The 17,556-nt window shown below is 35.9% G+C and overlaps 1 protein-coding gene across 1 annotated transcript in view; it reads right to left on the reverse strand.

Annotated features, from left to right (window-relative positions):
- Positions 1 to 17,556, reverse strand: part of LOC116511063 (ankyrin repeat domain-containing protein 26-like) — a 94,864-nt gene that overhangs the window by 27,915 nt on the left and 49,393 nt on the right. Inside the window, 7 exon segments of the mRNA XM_032220836.1 lie at positions 943 to 1,080; positions 6,849 to 6,926; positions 7,198 to 7,291; positions 7,454 to 7,629; positions 8,305 to 8,457; positions 8,934 to 9,890; positions 12,618 to 12,764. Coding sequence (XP_032076727.1) covers positions 943 to 1,080; positions 6,849 to 6,926; positions 7,198 to 7,291; positions 7,454 to 7,629; positions 8,305 to 8,457; positions 8,934 to 9,890; positions 12,618 to 12,764 — 1,743 coding nt within the window.

A 17,556-nucleotide genomic window follows, 5' to 3' on the forward strand; every position in this document is an offset into this window, starting at 1 on the left:
CTCTGCCCAGATTTTAAATGAGCATCCTGATGCTATAGTGTAGGAGCAATCTATCAGAAAGTTCCAGTGGTGGTAAAACTTTCTGCTAAGAAGCTGAAGCGTGTACTATGAAACAAATAAGGTAATTTGGAACTAAGTTTTGGGTTTTCATGAGCTTTTGCAATTAAATTTTTGAACCGCACCCATCTGTGAAGGCTAACAGCATGCCAAACCATGTCAAAAAGGATTTAAATCCTTTTCATTTTCAGAACTCACAAAGGATAGAGAGTAAAAATAACGTTTACTCAACTTTTTTCAGTTTGTACAGAAGTAAACATTGTTTTTCTACTGTTATTTGAACCTTAGGAAATATTGTTTTATTTATGATCTTTCAAAATTCTCAATGCAAATGTATTATTTAAACAGCTAGAAGGATTTAAAAATACTGCTTCCTAAAAGCATTGTGAATCTATCAGTTACATACATAAGCAGATAATATAAAAACATAAAGAACCCTCATCTGCACCATTAAAATCCATGCCCACTAAAAAATCTGTGAGAGAAAAGACAAGTCACACTTTTACAGCATGATGTTCACATCTGAATCAGTTATGACTGCTTCTCTCATCCAGATAACTTTTGATTCTGATCACATACATAATGAAATCCTTAATGAATTTTGAATCCAAGATGTTTAAGGCTTATTTATTGTTCATATGAATCAGCTCATATGGATGCTTTATTTCTTCAATTTTCCTTTATTTCTTCAATTTTCCATGATCCTGTGAGGTAGTTTGAACTGAGTGACTTAGTGACTGGTCTAAAGCACCAAGACTCGGTGAGTTTCCTATGGCTGAACGTGGACTTAAACTTGCTCTCCCTAGTCTGAGTCTGATACCTCAACCGTAATACCATTTTTTCTTCATCATTTCCAACACAGTGAATTGTTGATACTGAACCTACCTGAGATATTAGTTCTGTCTTTTCCTTATCAAGCTCAGAAAGGCGAATCTCAAGTTTTGATTTCAATTTCAGTTCTTTTTCCCACAAATTCTGATGAGCATCATGTGCCGTTACTGAAAGCATATTTTCCTTCTGGGCCTGAGGAGAAATTGAATTACTTTTGAATGAAAAGCATTACAAAGAAGCCCTTGAAATAGCCAAGGCACCTTTATGTAGGTACAGAATTTAATTCAGATAACAAAGATCAGATTTCTGTGTGGAAATGGTAGATTGAAGACAGTGCCAATGGCCATGGTAAATGAAGAGTCAACAAGTAAATGGGCTCTGTAATCTTTCTCCAGGCAAGCAGACGACTTATCCACAAATGTTCCAGACAGTTGGATTTACAGTTCTGGGAGACAAGGTTATAGCCATCTTGCTCAAAATACCCAGACTCTGGGTTGGTATACCTTCTTTCCTAAAGTTTGTTATATTTTTAATACAAGAGCAGGATTCACACTCATGTTTAGTCCATTTGAAATCCATTTCAAATGCTATTATTCATATTTCCTTTACATCTTTATTGCTAATTTGACAATCAATGGCTACATAAATGATTGTGTGCTTTTATTTGAGAATAAAATAAAATATTTATTTCTCGGGAGAGAATAATATTAAGCAAAGATACAATAGTCTCTTAAGAAAATTCACACTTTATGTCAACTCCGAGGCCTGAAGCTGCCATTCAGGGGAGAAGACTGGGCCAGCTGCCAAGACTCACCATCCCACCTACACAAACTGAAGAAATTCATGCTAACAATCCATGATTAATTGCCAGGTGGTTCCGCTCTGGGTCACAAGGTGATGGTGTGCGCATGCGTGGAGTGCAGCTTACCTTAATTACCAAGGTAGCTATAAAAGGTGATGGGAAGCACAGGGTGGCAGCTCTGACAATTTATTCATTGCCTTATGCTTGGTTGGTCAGTTCGTGTTAAAGGAAGAATACAAACTGCATTTCAAACCGTTTCTGTGTTTGGCTGGTTTCATTATCCCTTCGAAACCTGACACTTTAAGCATGCATGCCTATTCAGACATACACAGGATCAAATACTTTCATTAAAATAATAAAAGAAGTATCATAAAGTCTGCTTCTTTTGAATCCCCACATACATTACTGTTATATTTCTTTAAATATAAATAATCATAAAGGTTATATATGATTTTATAAAATGTGTCCACAGCACTGCATAAGGCTGTGTTTGAGCACAATAAGGAGTCTGGTCAATTTACACTTTTTGACAAAACTACAAGCCTTAAATGTGGTTCTTGAGGAGATTATGGTCTCCTTTGATATAGTGTCCTGTTCTGACCCCCTTCGTCCTACACCAAAGCACGCCGAGACAAAGATACTTCAAGGATTTATTAACACACAGACAGGACCTTGGCAGCAATCCAGCACAGTCCAGACTTTGGCAGCAATCCAGCCTGCCAAGCTAGCCATTGAGTGCAATTATCTCCTGTAACTGCGTAACTGTTCTTTACGCCTATTAGCTCTCCGTTGCTGGGCATCCAGGACCAACTCCCTTGTTTCTTCTCCACTACTCCAATGCATGACGTCACAATCACTCTCCCTTGTCTCCTCCCCACTGGTCCAAGGTTCAGGTGCCTCCTGGTAACCAACCAGCCTCTCTACGCCCTGCTCAGAGTTGGAACCCTGTCCAGGGTCCCCCACATCCTCCAGAGCCGACTCATAGGGTCCCTCACTGTCGGAGTCTGGTGACAGCTCCAACGGCTCCCCCTTTAGATCTTTTTATTAACACTGTTTTTATAGTTGAAATATATCAACTATATATAGTAGGCGGAGACCGCCTACTGCCAATTACCTCCACTAGACCGATAAGATCGCATAGATTAGGCCTCCTCCGAATTCCATCAGCCAGCCAATGTCGGCTGGCAACTACCCGGAGGAGAGCCTTCTCGGTGGCTGCTCCGACCCTCTGGAATGAACTCCCCGTGGAGATTCGTACCCTCACCACCCTTCAGACCTTCCGTACCGCCCTTAAAATCTGGCTGTCCCAGCAGGCCTGGGGCTAAAGACCCTAACCCCGCCCGAATGGTATGACTGTTGTGCTTCTTTTAATAATGTATTGTCTTATGTCTATCACTTCTTTGTCATCCCCTCCCCCCTGAATTGTGAGTCGCCCTGAGTCCCCTCAGGGAGAAGGGCGGCATACAAATAAACTAATTCCAATTCCAATATCTAATAGTAACAATTATATTCTAAATTTGAAAAATATTATATTAGCCATAACTAGTTTCAAAACACCAATAGCTCTCAAAGTGAATACATTTTAGCAAATTGCCAATAATGATACCAAGTCTCAATTCATATTTTGTTTGTTTGACAATCAACTAAATAGGATCAGATCTGATTAGTATGTTGAATGGGAGATCCCTGAATTACAGGTAGTCCTTGATTTATGACTGGTTGTTTAATTACCATTCAGAGGTATGACAGTCTCAGAATGAGTGCCTGTCTTGAAGTTCTAGGAGAGTGCAGCTATCATATACCTTTGACCAAGATCGGTATACTTATTCTATTTGGGATGGTTATCCTCTTCTACCAAGCTCGGGAGGGATGCACATAAAACAATGCAGGAGGAAGACGATTGTCGACTATCCAGACAGATTAGCCAAATCAACCCTGGTAATCAATGGAGTGACAGGTATTGCAGTCAGATCCTGCTCACATCCAAAATGGGTGTTTTATGGCCCAATGATTTGTGATGTCTTTTTCCAGTTTCCGTACAGTACAATAGATTTGGACATCCAACTGCATGGCTTGTTTAATGACTCAATAATTTGCTTAATGGCTGCCAAAAAAATGGTTGTAAAATTGGGTCTGGGCACACGGTGCCTTGACTTATGACCATCAAGACTTACACCCAAAATTCACTTCCAGGGAACATGGCTAACTGAACACACACCTGGGGAGAGATCTCCAAAGGACTTTTCCCTGGGGTGTTGCTCTTCTGCCTTCTAACTGAAGGGATTGATATCCCATCAGCTTTTATGACCCACCTGGCCATGGTGTGTTGAAGAACTTCCCCTCAGAATCCTTCAATACAGCTGTAAGCCAGAAAATGGTTTCTGGAGTTGAACCCCAAAGGTATCTACATGCCAAAAACTGGGAGGGAAGAGGCTGCAATCTGTTTGGAGGTTGAAGTAGCTGTCATTTGGAAATCCACCTTTCAAACGGACAGTAAGTTATGCCTACCTCTTCTTAATCACCTTCAACGATTATTATTCTATCTTAAGCCAACTTCAAAGAGGCTCTTTCTAGCAATGGCCTACTATTTCTTGAAGAGCTGTTTTTTGAGGAATTTTTTTGTCTCAATGAACAATGGAGAAGGCTGCTAAGGCAAGCCAAATAAGGAAGTGTGCTGAGAAAATAAAAGCTGTTAGAGAAAGATAAAGATAGAAAGCTGTGATTTTAGTTTACTATTGAAGTAACTGGTAGCTTGATCTCCTTAGCTGTGGGTGGCTAAAATCTTCTGATATTGACTACAAGAGGAAGCCAAGTTGGTGGAGCAAAGTATTAGATATATATTTGAAAGGTCCCTAAATAAAATGTGCCAATTTGTTGAAGAGTTGTTCTCTGATGACAAAAAAATCCTCTCAAACTACTTCTGAAATGTACACATGTGGAGAATGTTACAAAACTGCCAATGCAATTTCACAAGTAGCTGAAAATGCAGAGGACTTTATCGCAGATTTGGAAGAATGGGATATTAAATTTCTCTTTCACCTTCACTACTATGGTTCAAATGTAAAACCTCTCAACACAACTGAAAGAAGAATGTCGAGAAAAAAAGAGAAATTGGGAACTTTTCTTTAAAGACATTAATAAGGTTGAGGAACTTGTGATAAAAAGAAAGGCCTACAAGTCTTTGATACTTCCAGAGAATAAAAAAGATTTTACTCCATGAAGATAAGCTGGAAGCAGTGACTTAAACTTAATGAGTTAACTGAAATCAGGATGCATTTTTCTCTACTTGATATGTGCAGCTAAAAGAAAGTTCTGAGTCAAAATTTGAAAATGTATTTTTTTACATATAAATAATGCTTAAGTAACTCTTACAGTAGGCAAAACTTATTGAAAATGTATTTGAAAGTACCTGTATTAAGAGAAAGTTAAAGAAAATAATGTAGCAGTTTAAAGAAAAACTCTATATGTTAAAAAGGATGTTTACAAAAGGAAAAAAGAAGGGAGCTAAATGCAATACTGAAGTTCAAAACTTGTATGTTAAAAAGTCAAAGAAAAAGACATATTAGAAAGTTTTGATTTTTAAAAGTGTTTTGTTTTTAAAAAGTGTAGTGCTTTGAAAAAAATGGGTGAAACCCCCCCCCTTTTTTTTCCAGTAAGGCCAAAGAATTTGAAAGAATACAATAAATTTTATAAATGAAAATGGTGACAATTCACAAAGATTACTAGGTGGAAATAGAAATACACATTATTTCCATAGCAAGGAAGATAAAGCAGAAATGGTTAAATTGACTCCTTTATTTAAAGAGGAAATTTTTTCTTATTTGGATATCACTTCTGGAATTTGTGCTTGTAAAGAAAAAAAATGAAACTTTGACCTTGATTTTGTTGATTAGAAAGATTTGGTGTTATAGGAATGGCTAGTTATATATTAATGTAGCAAAAAGCAAAAAGTTGAGTTTGGAATGTGCTTATCTTGTACTGCGCCAGGAAGATTTGGAAGCCAATGCCCCCTTTTCTTTCTTTTTCTCTTCCCCCTTGTATCTCACATACCCCTTTCCCCGTTCCCTCCCTTAATTTCCAATTTTCTTTTCTTCTTTGTATTTTATATAATAAAATAAAAAATCATAAATGTTAAGACTTACACCCAAAATTCCAATCTAAATTGCAATCATAATTCAAGGACAATCTATACTGTATAGGCTAGATTCTAGAATATGAAATTGAAAAACATGCTGAAAGAAGGTAATGATAAAACTATTTTAATGCCACAAAAATTTATATGGACACACCCATAAAATCTCCAAGGCTAGTATCAATTTAAAACAGAATTTTCATTTCAATTTTCTAAGGCAAATAAATCTTAGTGGATACAAAATAAAACTATTAAGAAACTGTTTTTCACATGTCACTGATTTTCCAATTTAAGACTTGCTTTCAAAAAAAAAAAAAATGAAATTTAAAGGTTTGCAAGAATGTAATTTAAAAACTCTCAAGTCCTAAAAGAGATTTTTAAGAGTTTCATATAGTAAAGTGATTCTAAGAAGTATATTTAATTAATAATTACAATTAAAACAATAATAATAAAATAACGCTGATTGGCTGTTTTTTTTCCTTATATGATTACATTCAGTTCTGAATATGCTACACTAGTAGCATATTCATTCTCTCAGAAATAATTGACAATAATTAACTATATGGACATCCTTATTCTCCCTCTATTCTGCAATGTCCTTATACAAAGATGCTTGGGCGGGCGGTTGGACTAGGTGACCTACAAGGCCCATTCCAATACTGTTAATCTATTTTTTTTTTAAAAGCAAGAGAACTGAAGCTCTCAAGAGTTCAAATCTCTAGCTTTTGTTTCCTGCACTAATTCACATATTATTACTGTAAGAATCTTGTTTCAATTTATTTTAATTCCCTGTATTTGTGAATAAAACTGGCTATACTTTATGTCCACATGAGACACCCAAACTGCACAGCCAGTGCAGTTCTCTTAAACTCTCTGATATCTATTTTTTTCTTGTGCAATATATAAAGATTAACAGAAATAAAAGGGAATGATCTATGTGAAATGTGTTGATTATCTTATATATGAATTATCCTTGTCTCGAAAATACTACTGATCGTTTCATTTTTAAGAAAAAAAGCAGAATACCTGGTGGTTTAGTTGTTCCTCTAAATTGATTTTTGCTGTCTGTAAACTGGTTATCAATTCTTCAAGACGATTATGAACCTAGATCACCACAAAAGAAATCAAATCTTTATGCAAGTTGCAAAAGTCTTCAGTCTCCAGAAATTCTCTAAAAATCTATTTTGTTATTTACATTCCTTACTATTGTTACATTCATGATTTCAAAATTTTTAATAAATTTATTTAGGACTTCTGAAAATGAAAGAAACTAATTATGCTATAATAGCTTCTGAAATATTTCATTTTTTAAAATTATAAAAAACAGTAATTAAACATGAAATCTTATTTCCCCAAAATGTTATGGCTGACTTACAGAAACACTATCCTGTAGGTCTTTTTGAAGTATCTCAATTCTATTACATTGCTGGTTCGTTGTAGCTTCATATCTGGCATTTTCTATTTCAAGTCTTAAAAGGAAAACACATAGTCTCAAAACGGGATACAATGCAACTATATTTCTTCCTCTTTATGTGTTTCAATTATTCTATACCATATGGAAATATAAATTGAAGAAGAATTTTTTTATCAATTCTCATAATTTAGCACATTTAAATTTCAGCATGTTTTACCTCTGTATATGCTCTTCTAATTGTTTTATAGTATTATTTGTTTCTGATGATGCTACCAGAAGATCCTGTAGTTTCTGAGATGCCGCACTTGCTTCAAGTTCCTTAATATCCAAAGCATGTTTTAATTCATGAGTAGATCTTTCACAATGGATAGTCTGTGCTTCTGAATCTTGCAACTGTAAAATGTGAGAGCCAATGTGGCTTAGCCAAAAAATAGGTGCAATGTGCTCCTGCTATGATATACCCTATCACAGTCTAGTCACCCCATCCTAGACCCGTGTAGTTTCTAAATCTCCTTCAAAGGCATCCCTATACAGAACACATTGAAGTAATTTTACTGGGAAATAACTAGTGAATAGATAATAGAAGCAAGATAATCTCTTGTTTCACATACAATGAAACATCATGAACAAATGGCAAATAGGCACTTTTGTTTACAACTGCTCCTTTGAAGGAAGAACAAAACAGGAAAAGCCCTTCCCCCATTTGCTGAGATTTCCTCCAACCAGAATGTCTTCAATCCAAGCAACAACTCAACAAGCTCAGCATACTTGATGATGGAAAGAAGAAACCTCAATATTATTTGTATAGAGAAGGTACCCAGACCTGTAATTTTTGATAATCATTAATGCACTGATTACATACAGGAGTAGCCTGGGGGACACCATAACCTTTATGTATCCCTCAGTAAAAATGACAGAGAGCCAAATGATATTCTACTTTCTGGAAGGTATTCTCGATGTAGGAACAGAACCATGACAAAACTATTTCAAAAATGAATGCATCAGAAAGTTGGATGTCATCTCTTCTGCTCCCATAGTAAAGCATTTAATAAACTGTTGGAAGCATACCTTACATTTCATCCTTTCTATTTCCTTCAGAAGTTGCTGTTTATCCTCCTCCAAGTCAATACGATAACGTGTTGAAACTTCCAATGAAGCTTCTGTCATGGATTGTTTTTTGAGGGAATCTGCAAGCTCTTGCTGCAATTGCCTTATTGTACTCTAAAAGGTTTTTAATGAAATAATTCATACAAAATAGACTGAAATAGTTGCATTTTAATTTATCCAAGTAATATTTATAATAGGTAAAAATGTTCAATGATGTATATTTCATGTCTATATGAAATATCATATAGTTTGTGCATGTATGCATATGTCTCTATGTTCATATATATCATACACAAATAGTTTTCTTTCCTGACCAACATTGCTATCAACCAAAGCAATGAACAATTTACTAGCAGAAGGAATACAAAAATTATTTAAAGTAACTTTGAAGTGTGCTTAATTTTATATATACCATCTAATAGTTGTGCTGTAAAATGGCAGTATTTCACTTCCTTATAAAGTTCATTATCATATTCAATTAATATATAATTAATATCTCCCTTGGAGACAAGGGAAATTAAGCTTAGTTAGATTTCTGTATCCTGAAAAATGATCATTGCTGGAATTGACAGAACATAAATCATACTTACCTCTCTGTCTATTTTGTCAGATTCATATTTAATGACTTGGTCCTTTAAATTATTACATTTTGTGATTAATTCTTTATTTCTCTCTTCCATTATCTGAGCTTGCTTTTCAGTATCAGCTCTGAGCTTATTAAAAATATCACTGAATTTATCTTGAACATCAGTCACTGCTTTTTCTTTGATAATGCCCTTGTTCTGAAAATCTTCAAGTTGTTGTCGAAGTAAGAGATTTTCACTTTGGACTTGTGCTAAACGTTCTTGCATAGATTCCTGTTTTATTACATATTTGTTTATTTGATCCTTTGCGACTTGTTGTGCATTTTCAAGTTCTTTTACTTGACACTGTGACTGGTTTAGGTCTCTTTGAATACTATCTAACAGCAAGTTCTTTTCCCGGAGACCGTGAGTTGCATGGTGAAGCTCGTTTTCTAGACTATTAGCTTTACTTTCAGCTTTCGCTAACTGTTGAGACAAGCCACTGTTTATTTCTCGTACAGTACATACATCGTGGTTCAATTTATCTTTTAAGCGGAGCCATTCATCCCTCTCTCGCTGAAGCAATCGTTCAAGATCACTTTTTGATACCTGACAACGATCAAGTTCCTGAAGAGCAGAACTCAAACGAGACCGTAGTGAATCAAGTTCTATTTCCAATCTTTCTTTATTTTCCTTGAAATGTTCCAATTTGGATGCTACCATTGCAACCTCAGTTTGTGATACATTTATTTGTCCATTGTATTGAAAAACCGTTTGAGTCAAAGCGTCTTCATTTAGTTTCAGTTCTTTTTTAAGTTCTTCATTTTTTTCTTTCAAACTTTCATTTTCTTCCAAATATTTGCTTTCATCCTCCTGATGTTGAATCCTGATGTGCTCAAGTTCTAATTTTAATAGAGCAACTTCATCTTGGAGTTTTTGATTTCTCTGTAATAATTCTGTTTCATGGTCATGATTATCAATTATCTGAATATTTAATAAGCAGAGGGTTAACAAATAAATAAATTCATAGAATCCAGAGATGTAAGCTACATTCTAAGAGATCAGACAAATTTATGTTGGATAAATGTTATCAATCAACAGGTAACACTCTAAACATCTACATATCTAAACATTACTTAAGAAATGGAAACATTATGTGTCTCATGGGTTCCACCACAAATCCACGAAGCCCTTATCCGCGTAGACATAAGCGCGAAGACTAATTCGCGCCGTTCTAAGCGCTAAGGAAAAACGCGACCCTACCGCGATGACATAATCGCGGAGGGCAAATCCGCGCATTCCCAAGCACTCAGTACCCTAAACCTAACCCTAACCCTAACCCTAAACCTAACGCTAAAACTAACCCTAACCCTAACCCTAACCCTTACCTTAATTGAAGTTGGCTTTCTGCTGCGGTGCCGTTTTAAAGCGCCCTTCTGTTGCCGCGCTGTTGTCGCGGCGGTGATGACGCGTGGTGATGACATCGCGGCTTTAGCACCGCAATTTTATCACCGCGCATAGTCTCATGAGTTTCTAAGAGAGACTATGTAAAAGACGCTGCTACACATGCATCCTAATTGTGGCTTTCAAAGTATTCATTAAACACACTGAGAACAAATACTGTATCTGGATAGTTTGTGTATGAACAACAATTATTTTTCATTCTTATAGAGCATAACAGATGTGTGATAATATGACAACTATGTATTTTCTTTTCAAAATAGTATACTCTATATTTTCTTAATTTTAATCAAGCTTACTCTATCGTGGAGATCATTTATAGCAATATAAAAACCCTCTCAATTTCTTAAGCAAAATTTAATTAGACATTGCATTTATTAAGTTTATTTATAAACCACACTTCTAAAGCACGCACCTCATAGTCTGTCTATAGAACTTGAGAGAGAACTGAACTAACAAAAAAAAAGAGAAACAAATTCCATACTGTGCCTTTTTCTTTAATGTTTACATAAAATGTGTTCCTTGCAGAGTATGCTCACAAAGTTTTAAATAGTTAGTTCACAATTTATGACCACTTATTCAGCAACGGGTTGATGTTACCCTGGTGCTAAAAGCAACGTCTTATAACCCATGACTGAATTTATGGCCATCACAATGCCTATGTGATTGTAATCTGGGCACTTGACAAACTGTTCACAGAGGAAGCTGGCAGGGAAAGTTGTAAGCTACCACCACCTGCCAAGGTGACTCTTTTTAATCTTTGGGGCTGGTTGAAAAAGATCCATGCTGAAATCCAAGTAGGATTTTCAGCCACTGAGCGAAAAGGCTTCTAAAATCTCCCTGCTTTCTGGTTGAAAATCTTGCTTAGATTTTGCCATGAAGGATTTTCAGTCCTAATAGACTTGCCTCTCTACTTAGAAGTGAAAATCCTCCATGCCAATAGAAGCAGGATTTTCAGCCATTGGAAAATTTTAAACTCCAGAACAAGGGGTTTCAATTCAGTGCTGAAAATCCAAATGGCTCTTAGGTCCAACATTCCCATGTACTTCCTCACTCCATCCTCCACTTGGCAGTTCCTGGGGCTTACAACTTTCTGCTGGCTTCCCCACTGACTTGATTGTAGAAAGTCAGCAGGCAGTTGACTCATGTAACAAACAGAGCATTCAGTTAATGACAGGACTGCTGGATTACTGCTGCTAAAAAGCAGTCACATTTACAACCATACCACTTAATGATACATATTCCTGTCTCAACTATGGTCAAAAGAAGGATATTTTTTAAATTGAAAAATGACTAAAATGAACTCTTAAGGTAAGAAAAAGACTCCTTTGAGTCACATGACTCCTTGTAAATTCATGGTGTCATCTATGAATTATCTTTTTAATAATGTGAAAAAATGTATGCCACTATTGTCTACAAAGATGTTTTATAATTTGCTAATCTAGTCTGTTGTTAATATTTCCTGAGAATTTCCCACCAAAAGGTTCACCAAATTTGACTCAGCTTGTATTGCAAAACTGAACAAATTCAGCCACCTCTTCTATCTAATAAGGCCATAAAATGAATAGCTGCTCTCTTAAATAATTAAAAAATAATTTTCTTACAAATATTTTTCTCTAAAATACATCATTGTCAAAAAAGGTAAAGGAACTTCTTATGTATAAACAAATGTATAAACAGTATTTCATTTTTAATATTGATTCTTACTGAATCACAGGTTCCAAATCTACATCACAGTTTAAGATTTAATTACTGATGTATAAAAGTATGTCCTTACTTAAGATATTGAAGGTAGTTTACCATTTCCTCTCTCCCATACATGCGTACAAATATCTAAATATAAGGGCAAAACCCCAAAATAGTTATCAATTAAATGGAACCTATTAATAATACAGTCCTATCTCTCTTAGGGGTCATACATTTTGTGGTGAAAACAATTATATGCGCCTTCATAACAGCCAATAAATTTGAAAGATCACATACTTCAAGCAGCAAGGTGTTCCAGAGCATGGAACAGGCACTCCAAAGGCCTCCAACCCATTCCCCTCACATAGAATGACAATCCTTAGCATCTCTTCCCTGGACATACACACAGGAAGGATTGAAACTGACAGAGAGAGAATTCCATCCATTGTTATATCTAGCAGCTAAACCACACAGAGCTTTACAGGTAATGACCAGAACTTTGATTTGTAATCAATGAAACTGAAAACAGTTTTATATTTTTAAAGTATTTGGCAAAGTGGATACCTCTGAATGTTTACTTGCTACTTTTTTTGATTCTTCTTCCAATTCCTTCTGCCTCCAGAAGTGGGTACTTAAAATATCTTCTTGTATGGCTCTGGCATTTTGTTCTTGACAAAGTTGTCTATGTGTTTCATTGCGTTCTTCTTCAACCTATAAAATAGCATCCTTGTAGTAAAGTAACAAACTGACCAGTTTGTTATGATCTGATGGATTGTGCTTGTGTATACAGCCACAACTATAAGGAATAGACATTGTATTATATCAGACAATACAATGTATGTTTAAATCAGTGGTGGGTTGCACTTACCGTTACTACTGGTTTGCTGATTGCACACGCGTTCCGTTCGCACGGGCACGACTTGCACTGTGCGTACATACACTATCCGCCACCTCTGCAACAACCAGCTGATTGTTGGGGCTCGCGCAGGCGGCGCATGCTGTGCACGCAAGTGTAATTTACCTTTTACCATAAATACAGGTATAGAATGCGGGTGGGCAGGCCAAAAGAGCTACTGTACCGGTTCGCTCTCAGCTGTTCCAGGCCACTACCGGTTTGGCCAAACCGGGCCGAACTGGCAGCAACCCATCTCTGGTTTAAATAGATACTGACAATTGAGCAACTAAATAAAAAAAATTCTAACACTAATAGTTAAACATATGTAACGTAATTACTAGGAAAATTAGAAACACTGTTACAGTCATTTTGGCAGCATAATGTTAGTAATTATCTACAGCTGAATAAAATATAAATTTGGATTTCTCTAGTCACTTTAGACATCGTAATGTTCTACATAGGTTCATTATGAACAGTTTTCTTAACCATCAAAGTAATTGATTCATGCTAAAAATTTGAGTAAAACTAAGTAATTGAGAAATTGATAAGGACTAATATTACATTTTCTGAAATAAAATATTAGTTTCAATCCTATGTAGCATTTAGATGAAAAAACAACCTTGTGAGATTCTTTTCAGAATGTATTTATTCTATTGAATAAATCACAAAAGAAATGAAAATATTGTGTACTTATAAGCCAAGATACCAAATACTTGGATGGAACAAATATCACTTTAACATCGAAAGAAGATTCAGATTTAATGCAGATAAAAAATTATAGGCCAATATCATTACTATATGTAGACTATAAAATATATGCCTCAATAATAGCAGAGAGACAAAAAAGATTCTTGAATGAATTTATACATTCGGACCAGAATGGATTTTTACCTTAAAGGCAAATTAAAAACAATTTGAGAATTATTTTGAATGTTGGAGTATTATGAAGTACATTCTGAAAAACAAATAGCGCTGATCTATTTAGATGTACAGAAAGCATTTGACAATGTGAATTAGCAATTTATGTCACTACAATTAAAATATAAGGACTTTGGTGAAAAATTACTAATATGATTAAGGCAATATAGTCTAAACAAAATCTAAAGGTGATGGTTAATGGGGACATGACAGAGAATCTTAATATAAGAAAAGGCACAAGACAAAGATGCCCTTTGTCCCTCTGCTATTTATATTAACATTGGAAGTGTTAAATAGAAACATTAGATAAGATTCAGAAATAAAAAGCATGGAAAAAAAAACTGTAGGTGTTTGAAGACGACCTGGTATTTATTCTAGAAGAACTGCAAGAAACTGGACCAGTGGTGGGTTCTGGATCTGGCGTCCTCCACATGAACATGTGCGGCAAGCGCGCACATGCCGCAAGCACATGCATCTTACCTTCCAGCGACGCCTCTGCAACATGCCAGCTGCTCGGCGGAGCATTCTGCAGACGCTGTACGGGCCATGTGTGTGCACGGAAGTGCCAAAGGCTTTAAAGGACAGGTAAGGAGTACGGGCAGGTGGGCCCGCCCTCCGGAGCACCGTACCAGAACGGTACCCAGTGCTCCAGGCAGGCTCCAGTATGCTCATACCGGGGCGTACCGCTTGCAACCCACCACTGAACTGGACCCAAATTAATAATAAATAAATAGAATATGGTGAAGTTGAAGGATTGAAAATAAATAAAGAGAAAACCAAGATACTAGTCAAAAAATTTAAAGATAAACAAACAAAGAAAAACAAAGAACTGATTAAGACAGTTATTCAGATATTTAAGAAAGTAAGTTACTTAGGAATTCAATTAACAGCATGTTGTGCAACTATTAAATAACATACCATATTTTTCGGAGTATAAGATGTGCCTATTCCCCCCCTAAAAGAGGGTGAAATTTTTTTATATATTTTTTTTATTTTATCAATTTCATATATACATTCACAATTATATGATCTCATAACTGTTATTAATAATATGTATTTATAACAATTTTTCCCTACAGTTGACAATATACTTGAATATTGCTTTCTTAACATCCCATAGATCCATCTTATCTTACAACGGTTCTACTTCTTCTTCCCTCCCTCCCTCTTTCCTTCCCTCGTTTCTTCTCTCCTACTCCCCTTCCTTCCCTCCCTCCTTCCCCTTCCCTCCTTCTCTCCTTCCTTCCTTCCCTCCTTTTTCTCCTTCTCCTTCCTTTCCCCCTTCCTTTCCTCCTTCCTTCCCCCTTCCTTCTCTCCTACATTCCCTCCTTCCTTCCCTTTCTTCTCTCCTTCTCTCCTTCCTTCCCTCCCTCCTTCCTACCCCCCTTTCTTCTCTTTCTTCTCTCCTTCCTTCCTTCCTCCTCTCCTTTCCCTTCTCTCCTTCCCCTTCCTCCCCTTTACCCTTCCCCTCTTCTTCCCATTCCTCCCCTTTCCTACTCTTACATTCCCTCCCATTCTTCCTCTGCCTTTCCCTTTCTCCTATTCCTCTCCTTTCTCCCCTCCTTCCTATCTTTCCTTCTACTCCTCCCTCCATCCACTCTATCTGTTGTTGTGTTTACATATTCTCCTCTTCAGGGGATGACCTGGTTCTCTTTTTTTTTTCCTTATTTGAAAGTTATATAAAAAAAGGCAAGATTTACAAAATACAAGATACAAAAATAGATAAAGCTCTTTACATATTTTCATCTCCCATAGCTCATTTCGCCTTACCTAGTATGAGACTAGGTTGCTAATTCCATGCAGGTAGTTATAACGGATTACCTATCAGCTATGCTATAAGATGCACCTATTCCCCCCCCAAAAGAGAGTGAAAATTTGGGTGCGTCTTATACACTGAATGTAGCCCCACCCACCCATCAGCCCCCACCCTTTGGCCTCTACTCCCAGAAATTTACCTCTTTGCAGCAAACGGGGGGGGGGGGCGCGCTTGTGGAGGCTTCAATAAGCTATAGTAATCCCTGCAGCCTCTAACAGCTAATGATCGGGAGAAACTGAAAGTGAAACATGCTGTTTGCTCCACATGGCAAATTGCTGGGAGGCAGTTTTTTTTCCCTTGTGCTAATCAGGTTGTTTGCTGCAAGGAGGTAAGTCAACAACTATAAATGCCTATAGAATGTTCAAATTAATAATAATAATAATTAATAGACTTTTTAAATATTGTTTTATTATTATTCTAGACAACTTAACAAAATGAAGAAGCTTTTTAAAATAAATTCTTGATCTGAAGAGGTCCAGTGCTATTTTTTTTTAAGTGCTGTTCTTTTAAATAGCAGAGAATAACTATACTTCCAGAAAGCACATCAATTTTAACAGCATCTGTACAAGTATAGTCTGAAATATAACACTACAAACAGTGTATATTGTCTGTACTGTTTGTTGCAAGGAGGCAAATTGCTGGGAGGCAGAGATTTCCTCCTCAAAATCTAGGTGCGTCTTATACTCTGGAGCGTCTTATACTCCAAAATATATGGTATTTATACTAAGCTATTGCAACAAATTAAACTAGATCTGAAGAAGTGGAAAAACTTGCAATTATTGATAGTAGGAAGAATAGCTACAATAAAAATGAATATCTTGCTGAGATCATAACAATTCCGATAAAATTACAAATCAAAAATACTTTGAGGAGCTAAATAAAATAATGTTAAAATATATTTGGCAAGAGAAAAGAGCAAGAATAATATTGAAAATGCTACAAGACTCTAAAAACAAAGGAGTTTTTGGAGCTATATTACCAGGCCTGTATTTACATGGGTGAAAGAATGGATACATTTTACGCATAAAATACTATTAATTTTGGAGGGACATGATGTTCAACTGGGGTGGTATGCCTTTCTATAGTATGGGAAAAAGAAAATACACAGATATTTCCAAAGACATTATGTTAGAAATGCTTTGCTGTTAGTATAGGGAAAAATCAAAGAAAAACATGATATGAAAATACCAGTCTGGCTTTCCTCGATGGAGGCAATGATACATCCGAAAGTTGTTAACTTGAAAAAAATTACAAGATATAAAGACATTTTGAATGAAAAATGGGAATTTAAAACTAAGCAAGAATTGTAAACTCAAGGGATTGATCTAGCATGATGGTTGCATATGCAAAAACAATCAAAGTATGAGAAAGATATAAAAATGTATGGTTTTTATAAAGCACCAACAGCATTACATCAGATACTACTAGGAACAGATGAAAAACTAATAAAATGTATTTAAATGTATTTATTGAGCTTTAAAATTGAAGAACAATTGAAAAAACAACAATTGAAGAAAGAAACATGATAGTGTGGGTCAAAAGCTTTGGATTTACTATGGAGTTAGATAAATGGCAGAAATTGTGGAATAGAAATTATACATTAACAATGTCAACTCCCTATAAGGAAAATCTATATTAAATGTTTTATAGGTGGCATTTACCACCAGTAAGAATGGCAAAAAGGTTTGAAAACATGTCCGCCAAATGTTGGAAATGTAATCAGACACCGGGTTCATACTCTCATATGTGGTGGACATGTCCAGAGGCAAAAAAATATTGGACAAAATTATATACATGGTTAGAAAAAATGGTAAAGCAACACATTGATTTAAAACCAGAAATATTTGTGTTGAATATTTTACCAGAACAGTACA

The sequence above is a fragment of the Thamnophis elegans genome, chromosome 7 (assembly GCF_009769535.1).
Source record: "Thamnophis elegans isolate rThaEle1 chromosome 7, rThaEle1.pri, whole genome shotgun sequence".
NCBI classification, from domain to species: domain Eukaryota; kingdom Metazoa; phylum Chordata; class Lepidosauria; order Squamata; family Colubridae; genus Thamnophis; species Thamnophis elegans.